The sequence below is a fragment of the Fukomys damarensis genome, unplaced genomic scaffold, assembly GCF_012274545.1.
Source record: "Fukomys damarensis isolate Sample0158 unplaced genomic scaffold, DMR_v1.0_HiC HiC_scaffold_15, whole genome shotgun sequence".
Classification (NCBI taxonomy): domain Eukaryota; kingdom Metazoa; phylum Chordata; class Mammalia; order Rodentia; family Bathyergidae; genus Fukomys; species Fukomys damarensis.
Genome location: NW_022900927.1, coordinates 30,351,590 through 30,369,322, shown reverse-complemented (window position 1 = coordinate 30,369,322; position 17,733 = coordinate 30,351,590). Strand labels below are relative to the sequence as shown.

Genomic DNA, 17,733 nt, shown 5'->3' with positions numbered 1-17,733 from the left:
AAAAAGAATTAAGAAAAGGTAAATTTTGTTTGCTTTTTTGAGATAAGGTCTTGCTATATGGTCCACGTTTGCTATGAACTTTCTACATAGCTCAAGCTAGCCTTGAACTCTTGATCCTTCAGTTTTAGCCTCCTAAGTACTGGTATTACAGGCATGTACAATATTGTATCACCATGCCTAGCAAATACTCCTTTAAAACATTATGCAATAAAATCACACACAGTGACTTCACATAATTATAGCAACAGTGTACAACCAAGAAACAAACAGAATTCACATTTGCTTATTTTAAGAGAAGAAAAAAAACCTGAATATAAATCAATGAAGGAGCATCAAGAGATATTTTTGGTCACAATGCTTGGATCAAGATTGGCTAAAGCACAAGCTATACAGAACTTTGAAAATCTACAAGGAACGATTAATATGGGTTATCCATGGAGCTGGAGACAATACTATTGTATTTATACTTCATTACTACTATAGACTTCTTTACAAAAACCTTTTGTCTTTCTTTTCATAAAGGTTATCCATTAAAGGAATGGAGATTATCAAAATCTGCAGACAGACACTACAGCATTCTTTGAAATTCAAAGGTATGAAGTACAGGAGTATTTTTTTAAATTGGTGAAATACACATGTTGCATTTAATTGTCTACACTCCTGTTCTTCCGGTGTATTACTATAATAGTCAGTGTACTGCGATGGTACCTATACTCTTAGACAAGTATAGTTTTTTAAACAAACGTTTAAGCCAGGTGTGGTGCTCTCCTTAAATTCCAGTACTCTGGAAGGTTGAGGCAGGATTCCAAATTTAAGCACAGAATGGGCAATTTAGTGAGACTCTCTTTCAAAGATAGATGGATAGATAGACAGACAGACAGAAAGATAGACTGATTGACTGATTGATAAATTATCTTTAGAAATGTCTACAGTGGTTCAAATTAACAAGGACACCTACTTAATAAGCTAAGTATAAGAAGGAACAAAGAGCTTAAAACTTCAAGATAACCACTGACTACTCAGGATATAACAGAAGGACAATATATTCACTATACTTATAAACATTCTTATAGAGATATTGATAATTTAAGACCTTATTAAAGAATCAAAAGTGTACTGAGGTCTTAACTATACTATTACTTCCACAAATATTCTACACAGTAGTTAAGAGTTCCATAGCACTATAAAATGGACTTTTTGTTAAAGTAAAAACTGAGTTTATTTCTTAGGCTAATTACTTATTTTGTGTTAATACTGTAGCATACATAGATAGTATCTACTGAGTAAGAGTTTAAACTAGAGCTCGGGATTTAGCTCAGTGGTGCGGCACCTGCTTCACAAACACAAGGTCCTGAGTTTGGTCTCTGGTAACTCCAAAAAAAAAAAAAAAAGTTTAAACTGTTATTATTCACTTTTTCTGGCCATATATAGAGGTGTAGTTAAGCAGGGGTCAAATACTACTTTTTTTTCTGTAAAGGGCTAGAGAGAAAATACTTTAAACTTTGCAGTCATACATATTTCAGTTTGTCTGAAAAGCAACCTTTAAAAATGTTGTAAAGATATAGCTGATATGCCGTACAAAAACAAGATGAATTGGCCAATGGACCACAGTTTGCAACCTCTAAAATAAGGCATTCCATTATTATAAAACAAACATTTTCTAATAATCAATAACAAAAAATTAGGAACTTAGTTTTTAAAGTATAAAGCAAGTTTATTACTACCATTACTTATTACTACTTTCTGGGCTTGGGATTTGGTTCAGTGGATCCGGTGCCTGCCTTGCAAGCGCAAGGGCCCGAGTTCGATCCCCGGTACAAAAAAAAAAACAAACAAAAAACACTTATTACTATTTGCCTATAGGCCATAGATAGCTCAGTCAACATATTGTTCACTGCTTTATATAAATCTTTCTAAATATAGAGCATGTTTTCCAAAATCTTAAATATACTTTAATACGATGTGTGTATGCATAACACACCCCATGCTTCCTCCACAACATATTCAACAATACGTCAAAAATGTGTATTTTTAAAACCTTCCTCAACAAGCCGGGCATGTTGGCGCACGCCTGTGATCCCAGCACTCTGGAGGCTGAGACAGGAGGATCGCTGTGAGTTTGAGACCAGCCTGGGCTACATAGTGAATTCCAGGTCAGTCTCAACCACACAGTGAGACCCTGTCTCAAACCCATACCCCAAAAAAGCCTTTGTTAGATGCTTCAAATGAAGACTACAGTTTCAAAGTTAAAAATAATACTGTTCCACATGGAAGATTTTACTCATTAAATATAGCAAAAAAGTTCCTTAAGGGGGAAATAAGACACTGGTGTATGGACAAATCAAGCAGGAATTAAAAATCTAATATGGATAGTTCAAAAAATGATTAAGTTACAAGGTAAAAATAGCTATGCGGCTTTATAGTTAGTGAATATTCTGGTTAATTCTGAGACTATATATGTCATACATCAGATGCCACCTTTTGAAATATAACACACACAAATAATGCTGAATACAATTTTAACTACAGATGACTCACTGGCATCTTAATGATTTACCTCTAGAAATAAGAGGAAAAATACAGATTTTAGAATCAGGCAGGCCTGAGATCAAATCTTGGCTTAATTACCTACTACCCATATGTACAACTTCAAATAGAGAGAAAAGAAAATATATCATCTATGCACACATACCTACTTTGACCACACTTTAGATAATTTGTAACCCTTAATAGTGTTAGTTCCTTTTCCATTGGTAACTGGAGCTAGTGGTTATGAACCCAGTGTGGTCATGTAATAGGCAAACTAGTATAGTACCTGTTGATGGTACAATCAATCACACACTAGCTGGATGGTTATGGGATCCCTCTAAACTTTGGTTTCTTCATAAAGTAGGTCTGTCATCATCTACCTTGCTGAATCATTGTGAAATTAGAGTAAATATATAGTAAGTACCAAAATAAATTATACTTGATATATTGTAATTATCATGAAATTTCCCACTTCTCAAAATTCTTATTTTCCCAGATACAGTTTTATTAATAGTGATTGGCATTCAAAAATAGGCCATAAAGGACCAGGGATTTAGCTCAGTGGTTCTGCCACCTGCCTTGCAAGCACAAGGTCCCGAGTTCGATCCCCCATACCAAAAAAAAAAAAAAAAAAAAAAAAAAAAAAGCCATAAAAATCTGTCTGGCCTTATAAGTTGGCATTTTTGTAGTTATTACCTTTCCTATTATTTTCTTCACAAATCTTAAATGTATTCATACTATGACAAAGGTTAATCAAATTTTGAAAGCAACACAGAATCATTCATTACATCATTCTGTAGTAAAGTTATCCTACATCGCTACCATTTAAAATAAGAATTTTCATTAAAATAAAAATATAGTCCTATGTATTTCCTAAATAGTCCACCAGAGGGACCTCAACTTCACACACAAAAAAAAGCTTTCAATATCAAAAATGAGAAAAAAAAAGGCTAAAGATTAAGGGAATTAGAAAAAGTGTTTAAATTATTTAAACTAATAATTCATCTTATATGAACTTTCTCTGAAGGGGAAAGTAGAAGAAACAAAATGATAATTAAAGTCAAATTCAAGAGAACAAAAACATCTAACTGAGGTTCATCCACTCATTTTACATTATTTTTACAATTACTGTGCTGTGCTTAAAATATACTAAAAGCTGAGGAAAATTTAGCTTATACTTGTAGGAACCCTAAACATTCTTTGATTCTTTTACTCCTGAAGCCAAAAACTTAAATGTTACAGGTAAAACTACATTGTAAATATATGGAAGTGTAGAACTTTTTCTATAAGCAGAAATCTCACAATATGCACATTATTGTTGTTTGATACAAATTTTAAGGAAGGTTCTTCCCTATTTACACTATATTATGGATAAAATTAAATAGCCAATTTGGCCTAGATTGGGATAAAATATGCTCTAAATTTGGAAGTCTGAATTGATACTTCTCAGATGAAGAAATACAAACAGCTAATAAATATATGAAATAATGTTCAACATCACTGGCCATTCAAGAAATGCAAATTAAAACAACACTGAGATTATATCTTGCTCCAGAAAGAATGGCAACCACAAAGAAATCAACCAATAACAAATGTTGAAGAGTCTATAAGGAAAAAGGAACCCCTCTCCAAGTTTGGTGAGACAATAAACTGATATAGCCACTAGGGAAATCAGTACAGAGATTCCTTGAAAAACTAAAAATAGAAATTCCATTTAGCCGAGCTATTCCCCTTTTAGGTGTCTTCCAAAAAGAGTTAAAGACATCATACCACAGTGATATATGCATAACCATGTTTATAGCAGCAGAATTTGTAATAGCTGAATATTGGAAGCAGCTTATATGCCCATAAACAGATGAATGGATAACGAAAATGTGGTGTTTATATATAATGGAATACGACTCGGCCATAAAGACGGATGCAATGGAGTCATTTGTAGGGAAACAGATGTACCTTGACACCATAATGTTAAAGTGGTATAAATCAGACAACACAAGTTTTTAAATATCACATTGTTTCTCATATATGAAAAAACTTGATATATATAATGTACAGAATAAGAGACAGCTAATAGGAAAAGAGAAAGAGAAAAAAGTTATTGTAATCCAATGTGGACAAGGTATGTCAAAGGGTGCCCTGACAATACAATTGACTTACATGTTTTAAATGTTCTTTGGCCTGTAAGTCTGGTTTTCAATATGTAACTTTATAAAGTCTTACAAGATAAATGAATCTGATGCTGGAAAAAACAAAAGGAGAGTTGAAGGAAGGGGAAAAATAGAATTGAAATGTGTTGTGTACTAATTTCCTGCAGTGAATGTAATCATTATGTACGGCAAACACATACTCATAAAAGTAAAATAAAAAAATTCTGGAAGTGACTTGAATATATATCAAAATCACTAGAAAAGAGTTTTTAAAGTTCACTGTCATTAAACAAGTTGTTACCTTCCTAACATTTCCTAAGGAAATGTGCAGAAAGTCTAATACTATATGTAAAGATTAGAATACTTTTATAATACTGAAAAACCATAAACTGATATAATATAGTCATAACATGCACTGTTTCAGACGTTCTCAAAAAAATGTGTTCAATGACAGAGGGAAATTGCACATAATTATAATATAAAATGTTTATATTTCTAGCAATATTTTGAAAAATATATTTACAGTAGAAATTCTATTGAATTAAAAATTAAAAACCCAATACAAAATACAACATAAATTCAGGAAAAGGAAATGAAAAATATTTTTAAGATGGCAGTTCATTAATATCTATTTTTTTTTTTTAGTAGATGTAGTTTCACTCTTGGTTCATGCATGGCTGCTTCCAATAAATTTTCTGTTGCCTGAACTAATATCTTATATGTACTCTATTGCTACCTGACTTGGATCCCAGTGTGTTCCAACTCTAGGTCTGTGTTTTATTTATCTTATCTTACTGCTAACCCACACCTGCAATCAAATGATTTGGCAAGAGAACAGAGGTCAATAAACTTTACACACCAATCCCAGCCTCTTTCTCAGGTCCAGCTAGACTACTAGTCAGGCACTATCCTGTTCCCAATTCCTATCCCATTTCTTTAGTCTTTCAAATACAATCCTTAATTAAGTTTTAAGGCTCTGAAAAGTAAATGAATCTTTCTCCAACAATATATGACCAACCATAATACTTATTTGTGCCATTAACTCTTTAAGATATCTAGTAAATAAAAAAAAAGGAAAGCAGGAAGGAAGTGGGATCAGACTTTCCTACTACTAAAAGGAAAAACACTTTCAATTATTTTACATAAGATACTCAAAAAGCTCACCAGTAAAGACACTCAAAAAGATCAGAAAAAATTATGTTCATGCACTTGAGAATATCAACAGAAACAGAAAATGTTAAAAATAACCAGAAATTGTAGAACAATGATTAAATTGAAAAAAATTCATTAAAGAGGTTCAAGAGCAGTATTAATGAAAAAAAAAAAAAATGAACCAGCAACCTCAAAGAACCATTTGAGTTTCTCACACCAGAGAAACTAGTGGTATTTACACATGTGTATCCTATTTCACTTATAGAGTATGGCCTCAATTTAGCTATAAATATGTCTCATTTTTTATGGCTGAGTGGTCACCATTTTATTAAAAAATTTAAAAAAAAAACTTCTTTATCCAGTAACCAGTAAACTGAAAGTGTAAATAAGGATCAAAATGTGAAATAGGAAGATAAGGCCCACAGGGGAAGGGGAAGTGGGAGAGGTAGGGAAGGAAAAGGAATAAATATGAGAAAAGGAGAAAATGGGAACAGAGTCTTTGTAAATAGGGACAAGTGGAGGGGTTGAAGGGAGGGCAGGGTAATGGGGGAAAAAACAAGAACCAATATATATATGTAAATGTACAAATTCCCAAAGATGAATGTCATCATATTGTGTACCTAAAATGTACCAATAAAGTAATTAATTAAAAATAAATAAATATCTTAAAAAAAAAAATTTGATACTCTCCAGGCAGGAAAAGACAGCAAGAAAGAAGAATGAGGAAAGACAAGCAACTCATAAAACACCACCTAATGGACCAATATACACATTATGGAAGTACCAAAAGAAAACAGAAACAGGAGGAGGAAAACATACTTTAAAATATAGCCAAAAACTCCCTAAATTTGCATAGGAGGTAGACACCGAAATTCAAGAAGCTCAACAGACCCAAATGAATAAGACCACATAAAGACATAATCAAATAAATGTCAAAAGTCAAAGACAAAATTTTGAAAAAAATAAGATAAAAGCTGCTCAGCATGTACAAAGAAGGACACATGACTATCAGCAGATTTTCTGCACAAACCTTAAAAAGCAGAAGAATAAAAAGATGTGCTCAAAATGCTAAAAGAAACAAAAAAACTGCCAACCACAATACATCCAAAAAAACTATCCTTCAAAAATGAAGGAGAAAAATTTTACCAGATAAATAAAAGTTGAGGGAGTTCAGCAACACCATAACCATAAATGATTTACAAGAAATGCTACAGAAATGCTGCAGAAAAAACAGAAATGGTAATAGTAAGCCTTTTCCTATCAGTAATTACTTTAAATATAAATGGGTTAAATTTCCTAATTAACACAATGAATGGCTGAATGAATTTTAAAAAATGAAATTCAACTATATTCCACGTACAATAACTCAGTTTAGATCTAAGGACACACATAGGCTGCTACAAGTGACAGAACAAAAAAGCATATTCCATGCAAATAGCAATAAACAATAACAGTGACATACTTACATTTGATAAAATAGACTTTTAAGTCCAAAAGTATTACATAAGGAAGAACATTATATAATGATAAAAAGGCCAATTCACTTGTAAGATTAATGTCTGTCGTGTACTGTATGTATCTTATGCTATACTGTATGTTGAAAGTCTTACTTTCCATTTGTACCAGGGCTCGCATATAAGAGTTTGCCTTAAATCTAGAGAAGACTTTTGAGTTCGACTTTTCAGCAATGCTGAAACCGCTACAACTCTGATAATTCTTGGAGATAGACTAAATGACTTATAAAGGGATGTGCATGAGTATTTTGGGCTTGTATCAGCTGTTCCCCCAAAGCCTCATGTGGTCATACCTGGAGCTATTCAGAGGTGGCTGGACCTAGAGTGTATGATGCTTGCATTAAGGATGTGATATTGGGATTAATTCATGATGCGATGCTAGGATTAAGGGTGCGCCACTCTGGGTGTGAATGCTACCTCCCCTAAAGACATTCAGCATGGATAGAATATAAGGGACAGAAAGAGGGCTGCTGTTGCTGCTAATTGCTTCTTCATTACTTTGCTGCTTTGGTGCTTTCTGCTCACCATGAACTGTTTCTCCTCTGTAATGCCCCTCTTTCATGTCACCTTGCCTTGGAGCCAGCCAACTATGAAATGAAACCTCTACAAATTGTGAATTACAATAAACATCTTCTCCTTTAATTTTGGGTGTCAAGTATTTTTTTTGCAGCAATGAGAAATGTAACTAAGACAGATGTTTATACACAAAAATCAACTCAAGTGGATTAAAGACTTACAACTAAAAATATAAAACTACAAGAAAATATAGAAGAAAAGCTTCATGACATTGGTGTGAAGAATGAATTTTTAGATATAGCACTAAAAGCATAAGTAGACAGGTGGAACTGTATTAAAGTCTATGGGTAACAAAGGAAATAAGAAAGCAAAAGAACCTAATGGCATGCTTTGTATCTAATATTAATATATAATACTAATGAAATACACAGGGAACCAAAACAACAACCCCAATAATGAAATATCATTCAGTTTTTTTAAATGGGGAAAAGACTAGAGGCATACAAATGCCAACAGATGGTATGAGCACATATAGATGTATACAATATAAAGAAATGGGACATGAAAAGATGATCAAAAATCACTGATCAGCAGGGCAATGAAAATCAAAACCACAATGAAACACCAGCTTGCACCTGTTAGATAGTATCTTATAAAAGACAGGTGTTGTACAGTGTTGGTGGGAATGTAAACAGAGCCATTACAGAAAAGAGTATGTAGATTCCTCAAAAAAAAAAAAACAATTATCAAATGATTTAACAATCCTATTTCTGGGCATTTATCCAAAAGAACTGCTAGCCAAATCCTGAAGAGACATTTACATTTCTATGTTCACAGGAATGTATTATTCACAATAAACAAGGAGAAATAATCCAAAAATCTATCAGCAGATAAAGAAAATGTGTGTTTGTGTATGAGTAAATGTGTGGGGGCTTATATGTATACAATCTACCAAAAAAATGTAAATACACTTCAGGAAAAGAAAATAGTATGATGTTTTTCAACATATGGGTCCCCCTCATATAGGGCACCCTTGAAGATGTATATCACAGAAAACTCACCACTGTAACACTCCCAGACCTCAGAGAAGAAATTGAAAATGCATGTGCAACCATCTCAGAGACTAAAGTTACCCAAGCAGCAGTCTGTACTAATAAATGCCTGGAAGCTAATGGTCACCACTCTAAACACCTTTTGTACTTGTAGAAGCCAAAGGTAACTTGTATTAATCTCATGATGCCTCAATAATTTTTTTTTTGGTACCGGGGATCGAACTCGGGTTGACTGTAAGTCAGGTGGCAGAACCGCTGAGCTAAATCCCTGGCCTTCAATAAATTTAATATTAAAATATTCATACAAGTTTTTTCCCCCTGATGTGGGCATACTTTTAGTGGACTCTGTATGTGTGATGGAATATTACTCAGTCTCAAAAAAAGAAAATACTGTGATATGCTACCATATGAATAAGCCTTGATGACACTATGCTAAGTAAAATAAGCTGGTCACAGAAGGACAAGTAATGCATGATTCTGTGTATATGAGATACTAATATTAAACTGATAGAAGCAGAAAGTAGACTGGTGGGTACCAGAGGTCTAAAGGAGAGGAAAATGGAAGCTGCTCTGCAATGGAATAGGGTTTCAGTCAATGAAAATGAAAACATTCTAGAGATTTGATGTGCAACAGTGCACAGTTAACAATACTGTACTGTACCTTTAAAAATGTAGTAAGGTAGATTTTATGAGTATTTTATAATCTTTAAAAAAGGCTGGGATAATGTCTGCATGACATGACATACTCACATTGAACCTATGCCAGGCAGCACTTAAGAATCAACATTTCCATTTGCAAGTACTCAATGGTTTCTATGGAATTATCTTTATGAAACTGCAGTAACATAAAGCTTTCCAGAACGGTTTTCAAATTTCCTCTCCCCTTTTTAGAAAACAGAATGACATCTGTCCATCTACAATCCTCTAGTACCTTTCTTTTCATCCAAAATTTCTCAAAAATTATTTACAGAAGTTTAGAAGATTCATCTGCAAATTCTATTACTACACTGAAGTGAAACAATCTAGGAGAAAGATTTAAAATAACTGGTTAAAATAAGTGGTTAGAAGTAGTGGAGGCAAACCTATAGCCTCATGCCACAGAAGGCTATTTATATCATTGAAAGCTCTAAAAGGTTCACCATCACTGGATTAGAGGCCTCTTTCTTTTCTTTAATTTTTTTTTTTTTTGAGGAATGAAGCTGAATGGGCTACATCCTCAGCCCTTTTTTAATTTTTTTATTTTAGGATGGGTTTTCACTAAGTCACTAATGTGTCCAAGCTGGGCTCGAACCTGTGATCTTATCTCAGCTTTCCAGAATGCTGGGATTATAGGCATGTACTATCATGCCCAATTCCATGCTTGTTTTCTTACATGCTAATCACCTATCTCAAGCTCTTTCTTACCAATCTATTTTTCTTTTTTGACAGTGTCTCACCATGTAGTTGAGACTTACCTGGAGTTCACTATGTAGCCCAATCTGTTCTCCGAATCACAGCGATCCTCCTGCCTCAGCCTCCTGAGTGCTAGGATTACAAGTGTACACCACCACACCCAGCTATTTTTCTTTTTTTGAGATCACGGACTAGACTCAAACTCCTAAGCACCAGGTGATTCTCCTGACTCAGCCTCTAAAGTAGAACTACAGCAATGGGCCACCATGCCTAGCTCACCAAGAGATTTTACACCTTTTCCAAAATAATGTGTATTCTCTCAGACAGAATGTTATAAAGCAAACTAAAACAAAATATATCAGGAAATTTCACTTTCTCTTATCTACTCATGTACTCGCATTACACCAAACAATAAGTTGAGCTTTTAACAACAGTACAAATAATTGGGCCAGGGACTTAGCTCAGTGGTGCCACCACCTGCCTCACAAGCACAAGGTCCAGAGTTTGATCCCTGGTACCAAAAACAAACAAAAACAGTACAATTAATCAAATGCATGATGCTTCTGATATAAGTAGCAATGATTTTTATAAATTTATATAAATTTTAAGAATATAGCTATTAAAATTCTAATTTCACTGCTTACTTTTAAATATGCAGCTGCCTCTTGAACAGAAAGTGTTCTCTGACTAGAACTTCCACATTCATGATCTCCTAGAAAGATTAGCATATTGTTTTGAATCAGTACAATGTTAAAAACAAAACAAAATGTAATTAATTCAAAATGTTTACCAATTATACAATTATAAGTTATACTATTCTAATCAGTAAAGAAAGATTATGGCTAATACTGTTCATATTTTCTACAGAAAATTCTAGTAATTAATGTAAATAAACAACTACCCTTATAGAAACCACAATCTTTAAAGGCACTTTGATCCAGGTAAGAATGTATTTTCTTCTTTTGTTCCCAACTGAACTGCAAACCTGTGTAGAAACCATGGCTTGATACATTAGGAAGTTCTTTCCAGATATGTATTATTCCTAAAGTGGAAAAAAATCTAGCAAGTTCACTGGGCTAACTTATATATCCATTCTTAATGATAATTCAAAGATTCAATTAAGTTTGAATTTAATCACTGTCCTAAAACAAGTGCATTTTCATAGTATAACTAAGACTGTCTTTAACAAGAGGTGTACACACCTGAAAAATTGTAACACAGACCAACAGGAAAACTAGGTACAAGTTTCTATCTATGGTTTGACTTCTACGAAGGGATGTATTATAAAAGTCTAAAAAAATGATACTTTTCTTGTAACTAATTTAAGAAGAGAATTCAAAGCTTTTTCTATAGGCTATATACATGGTTATGAAAAATAAAGCAGTTTTAAAAATTTTTAAACACATAAGTACAATAGTTAAAGGAAAAGCCTTGGCACATTTTTCTATAATAAAGGAACCATGTGCTTATTTACCAGTTTCATTTAAGTAGCTAGATTTTAATGGTAATAGTGATGAGGAAGAACAAAGAACCCATTTGGTAAATAAGCCTTCAAGTTTCATAATGCATCCTAAGAGATTCGAATTCCATAGATCTACACTAGAGGTCACCAAACTATAGCCCAAAGCCAAATGTGTCCTGCCACTTGCTTTTTATAAATGAAATTTAATTGGAATGCAATCAAATTAATTCATTTCTTTAGTAGTTATGGTTATTTTCGTGCTGTTACAGCAGAACTGAGTAGCTTGGAGAGAGTCTATCTAGAGTAGCTTGGAGAGAGGCTGTCTAGCCAGCAAAGCCTAAACTATCTAGTATGAGGCCTTCACAGGAAAAAAGTTTTCCAAGTTCTACTGTAGAGGAAGGAATCTGTATCTTTAAATGGAACCCAGATTATTCTATCTTTTGGGCCACAGACATACAACAATCTTACACAGATAGCCATAAATGCTTGTGTTAGTAGCATCAAGATTTTCTAGCCAGAGAATATATTTAACCTATTTCTGGATACAAAAGCATACCAAATAAAAGTCTTTAGCTTGCAGTATATGACTATGAAAATCAGTGAGCCAATGCAAAGAAGACATTCAGTGATATACATAGAATTATAAGCCTTAACTTGAATTAAGGACCCAAATAAAAACAAACAAAAAAAGGTGAGAGGTTGGGCAACTGTAAGAATCTTAAATACCAACTTTCCATCACAGAAATTCCACATTTATCCACTAGGCTACTATCAATCACCTGTTTTCCAAAAAAAGGGGTTTGCTACATCAAAAAGTTTGAAAAACTATACTTTTATTTTCATATAACTGAGAAGGAAATCTAAAGTCTTCTTTCATATTTTATGTAAAATTAGAATATCTTTAAAACATTAAATGTTAACAGATATGCTTATACTGTAGCTTAAACATGCTAAAACTGATACTAATTCATGTTCAACAAATTATCATAATTGAAGACGTGTTGATACTTGAGACCTTTCAAAGACTTACTTGGAATATAAGGAAAATTCAATAAATCAGGAGAGAATATTCTAAGACCATATATTTACTTCATCCAAGGGAAGATATTACACAACCACCAAAAAAAAAATCTATATTTTTATGGTTAGTCTAAGATTTCAGTTATTCACTGCTTACTCAATTCAACTGCTTTTTAAATTTTCAAATATTTGTTACTATCAATGCAACAGAGAAATAGTTTAACATAAAAATATATATCACAATATACATATGACAGGAAAAAGGCCTTCTATATCTATATATTTATATCTACATATATTTAATGAAACACTATAGATAATAAAAGCATGTAAATATATTCCATAAATATAATAAAACAAAGCAATGAGAAAGACTATTTCTACTGGTAACACAACACATATATACAAATTAACTTTTAGAAACTATGAATGTTAAAATAATTACCTGCAAGCTGTGCCAATCGATCATGAAGTTTATATAATGTGCTCAACATAAGATTCTTCTCACTTTCCTAAAATTAAAAGAGATTATGAAATATCCAATTCTAATAAGATGTGCTAATAATTCTTACTCAAAAATAAAAATAGGAAATAAATTTAGAATCATTGAAGCTACAGAATCTAAAACAATTCTTAAACAATGGCCACTATATTTTAAGAAAATTTAAACCTGTAAATTGTTATTTTAAATATTTACTTTGTTGAGGATGATTAAAGAGTTAGCACTAAGATTACTGCTAACAAAAAAGGTCTCATACACAATAAACTCTTGTAACATTAAGGAAGGCTTCCAGTCCCCCTCTATACAATGCAAGACTGTTTTAACACTTTTCCTTCAAGGCTACCTTCATGTTTTGTTTTAATCTGACTGAACCATACAAAACTAAGAGAATGAATATTAGTATTTGGAGCTCACCCTCTCCTAGGCTCCCAGGATGGCCCTGTTTAATCTTATGCTCTGCCAGGAGTTCTATCTCTGCACTGGAGCAGCTGAAGAATACTCTTTTTTAAAGAACACATAAAAAATATTTAAATATGCTCTTGTATTTTTTTTAATCTTATGAACCACAAAAGTGAAGCAAACATTTGATGAAATTAAGAAGTAGCAGTTAAGAACTGTTCTGCCAGTAAAGTGAGAGTAATATGATTTCTGTTCTCAAGGACAATATAAAATGAAGTATTACATGATAGTTGTAAAGTGCAATGTAAATACAAAAGGAAGAAGAGAAGACCCCTTTATGGAACAGAGAATATTTAAGTTGATTTTCATGGATAGTCTAGAACTGACTAGCATTTTAGGCAGAAGGAACAGCATGAGCAAAGGCATGAAAGTATTGGTCATAATTCTTATATAACTGGTGCCTCACTTGACTTAGCAGACCACTGGAAAAGTAGTTGGAAATTTTCTGCCAGAGAGCCCTAGATAACAAGACAAAGACCTCATTTAGAAAATTTGAGGAGGAAAGTAAACCAGATGTGTACACATCAAGAATATTCCTCTGACCAGAACTTGTAAGACAGCCCAGAAACACAAATGATAGTGTAAAAGAAAGGCATAGAAAGGACTATTGTAATGGTATTTATCTAAGAACCATGCCAAATAGCCTAAAGCAATGATATTTCTAATTTAAAAATTATAAATAAAATGGACCAATATAGGCCACAAGGAAGTTTAAGAGAAGGGGTAACAGTTTTCATACTATGTGATTCATGGTTGGGAGGGGTGCTGTATCTTTATTATTTCCTTTCTTCTTGAAATGTCTAATAAAACAGGATTCCTGGATACATATTACCATGGGACAAATTCAGGCAAGATATAAAAGGCTAGGAAAGTAACATTTATATCTCTAATGACATAGTACCTCATTAATTTGTTTTTATGGTAGATGTTCAAGAAAAGACAATAAGTTTGCACAAAGATAGCATGCTTTTGCCAATGCGGCTTTTGATCACTGACATCAGAAAAGCAATAATCTTTAAAGTTTTCAAAATCCTACCACCAGTTTCTGGTTTTAAGTCATATGGCTGACAGACACAAGATATTATCTCGTTCAGCTGACTACCTTTTACCTTTCTTCCCACCTCAAAACTAGGTCAATAAGATTTTGAATCACGCCAATCCCTAACTCCACATTGTAGATTAAAATCTACAAGAATCAGACACCAAAGCAAACAAAAAAAGAAAAGTATAGGCTGATACTCAAAATTCTAAAAGCTATACATCTGTGATACAATAAATTACAAAATAATTTTCAATAAAAATCTGACAATGTAGCTATGGACTTGATATAAAACTAAGATGAATCTGATTTAGTTACAAAAGTAAAGCAGCTGAAAGTTTACAGTATGCTTCTTATCTGGAAAAGAGACTAATTTCCTTTTTATTTTGTATTTGATCATATCTTACTCCCTTTTCTAAAACAGCAAAATTTGAAAATTTGGCATATGTCCTCTGTGATTATGTCTTTAATGAACAGACTCGGGAATAAACTATCTTTTGATTCATAGATATTACTGCTAGACTGACAAGTAAAAGAAATAAAATCTAAGCAGACAGAATTGAATCTCATACTAGATTACACATATAGCGCTACATTCTCAAACAGAATTTAAACTCAAAAGCTCAACTGTAATTTCTTCAAAAAACTTTTTTCTGTTGAAAATTTATTCATACTGACTATATACAAGGGTCTCAAGTGCCACCCAAAAGACCAACTAAATTATGATCTAAAGTTTTTTTACAATGTATATTAACTCTACACATGCATTTTGAGAAAGACATAGAAAGGCTTTAGTTCAATTATTTTTTGTACCAGATACACCTGTAGAAGTAAATCTGAAAAGTATACAAAATTTTTAAAGTTACTTTCCTATTGGCTTATAGTTTTATTACACACTTCTCCATTCTATCAGATTGTTTCTTAACATTTCAGCTTGAAATACATCTTAAATACTGGCTTCTCTAATTAACCTGCAAACCAAAGACCTATTTGGGGATGCAGAACTTTAGCCTCTTCTATGGGCAAAATTACAAAGAAGATAGTCTAATATTTTCAAGTAGAGCATACTAAATTTACAATGCTATAGCTTTTTTAGATTTTAATACTGCAACCAACAAAGTCAACTTAAAACAAGTAACACTATAGAATATTACTGAAAGTAATTATTTTCATAGTACCACTCTTAATTGAAAGTGATATTCTGTGGATCTGATTATACTTAACTACACATCTTTCAGTACAACAAATAATGCTTTCTACAAGACCTAGGCAACTGTTAATCCCTATATTAAAAAATAAACAACTAATTGTGAATTACTATATATAAACTTGATTAAATATCTTAATCTTCAAAGTGCCTAATGATGGTTAAGTGAAAAATATTTGTACCTAAGTATACCTAAGGTTAAAGCAAATTAATACAGCAACCTCTGAAAAGAAAGGGAAACTTAAATAGTAGCCCCATATGTGTCTTTTCTAAATCCTCTGCCTTCCTGATGGTTGAACAGGTATGCGAATACACAAAATACGCTACAGGAGAAATAAGACAAAACCTGCTAAGGTATCCAACAACTTAAGACAAGACCCATACTCCTAAGTGTAAGACCCAGATCCATGGATGATATGCCACTTAAATTTTATCTGACAGTTGGTTTTATGTTAGTGATTAAGAGTTCATCTCTTAGGAGAAAATCTATATCAAACATAATTATAATTACAGCTGAGAAATATAATAAGGAAATGTATTATTTCAGACTAAAAGAATTGTTACATTTTTTGAAAATTATTTGAATACTTTTATTATATAAAACACGACATAAAATATCAATATTATGATCTTTTACTTACTTGTATTTTTCCAAATGTTTCATCAAATGAGTTTTTTACTATTAAGGAAAAGAAAAAAAGAAAACTATTAGTGTCACTTAAGAATTTAAATACTCCTAAACAAGTCCTCTGAAATCAGAATGTAGCTTGCTAAAATTAAATGCAAATATGCAAGCAAAATGTAAACAAACTAATGACAATAAAAGTTGAGGAAGTAACTTTTCAGACAAATACTAACCAATTCTCACATAATTTGTGGTTTTCTTCAAGACTACCAAGTACTCTGGTGTCAGGCACTAAATTCAACTCCCAGATCTACTAGTTATTAGCATCATTTGCTTAAAGTAACATCTACTTAGCCACTTTATGTTATAATTTCTTCTATTAAAAAAACCTAACAATGATACCTACCTTATATAGTTGTCAAAATTAAATGAAATAATCCATTATTCTTACTACTACAGTTAATGACTATCATGCTTCTGCCTTTTCAAAATACAAACTAAAAGCAGTAAACTACTTGACTATAAGATGCTTTAAAACTTAATAATTCATTAAGAAGTTTGGTTTCTGATAATAAAAACTTTACTAATCTTTGCTAATATTGAAAAGTGGCAAGAAAAAAAGATCAAAGTAGCTAACAATTAAGTCTCAGACAACTCTGAATTTCCAATAAAACATTGAATTATGTAATAGGAAAGATTTAATATTTCCCATACAATCTTTCTACCCCCCCACTCTCCCAAGACAAACAAGTTTAAGACTGAACAGTGTAACATTTCTCATGGTTGTTCAGATCTTTTCAGCTATCATCTTTTAATATTATGCAAAAATATTCAAAGCTCTCAATTACTTAAAACATTTATATATTTTATATACATGATGTATCTGTATAATCCAGGTCACAACTAAAACTGATCTTACAAAATAGTTCACACTGACCAGGTTTCCTTTCTGAGATGCTTTTCTATTTTTATTTGAGAAAACAGGAAGTCCCATAGGAACCAGGAACTGCCTGATTCTAAGAAAGTTCATATGAGAGAGAAGTTTAACAAGGTACAATACCAAGGCAAGGAAAGAAAAAGGTATCCTGTTATCATAGAAAGATATTTTGGTAATGGG

The 17,733-nt window shown here is 32.4% G+C and overlaps 1 protein-coding gene across 1 annotated transcript in view; it reads right to left on the bottom strand.

The window, feature by feature from the left end:
* Positions 1 to 17,733, bottom strand: part of Lemd3 (LEM domain containing 3) — a 60,993-nt gene that overhangs the window by 11,340 nt on the left and 31,920 nt on the right. The window contains exons 3-5 of the mRNA XM_019205988.2: positions 16,633 to 16,670; positions 13,230 to 13,296; positions 10,947 to 11,014 (exon numbers count right to left, since the gene is read on the bottom strand). Of these exons, the coding sequence (XP_019061533.1) occupies positions 10,947 to 11,014; positions 13,230 to 13,296; positions 16,633 to 16,670 (173 nt within the window). The remainder of the gene's footprint in view (positions 1 to 10,946; positions 11,015 to 13,229; positions 13,297 to 16,632; positions 16,671 to 17,733) is intronic.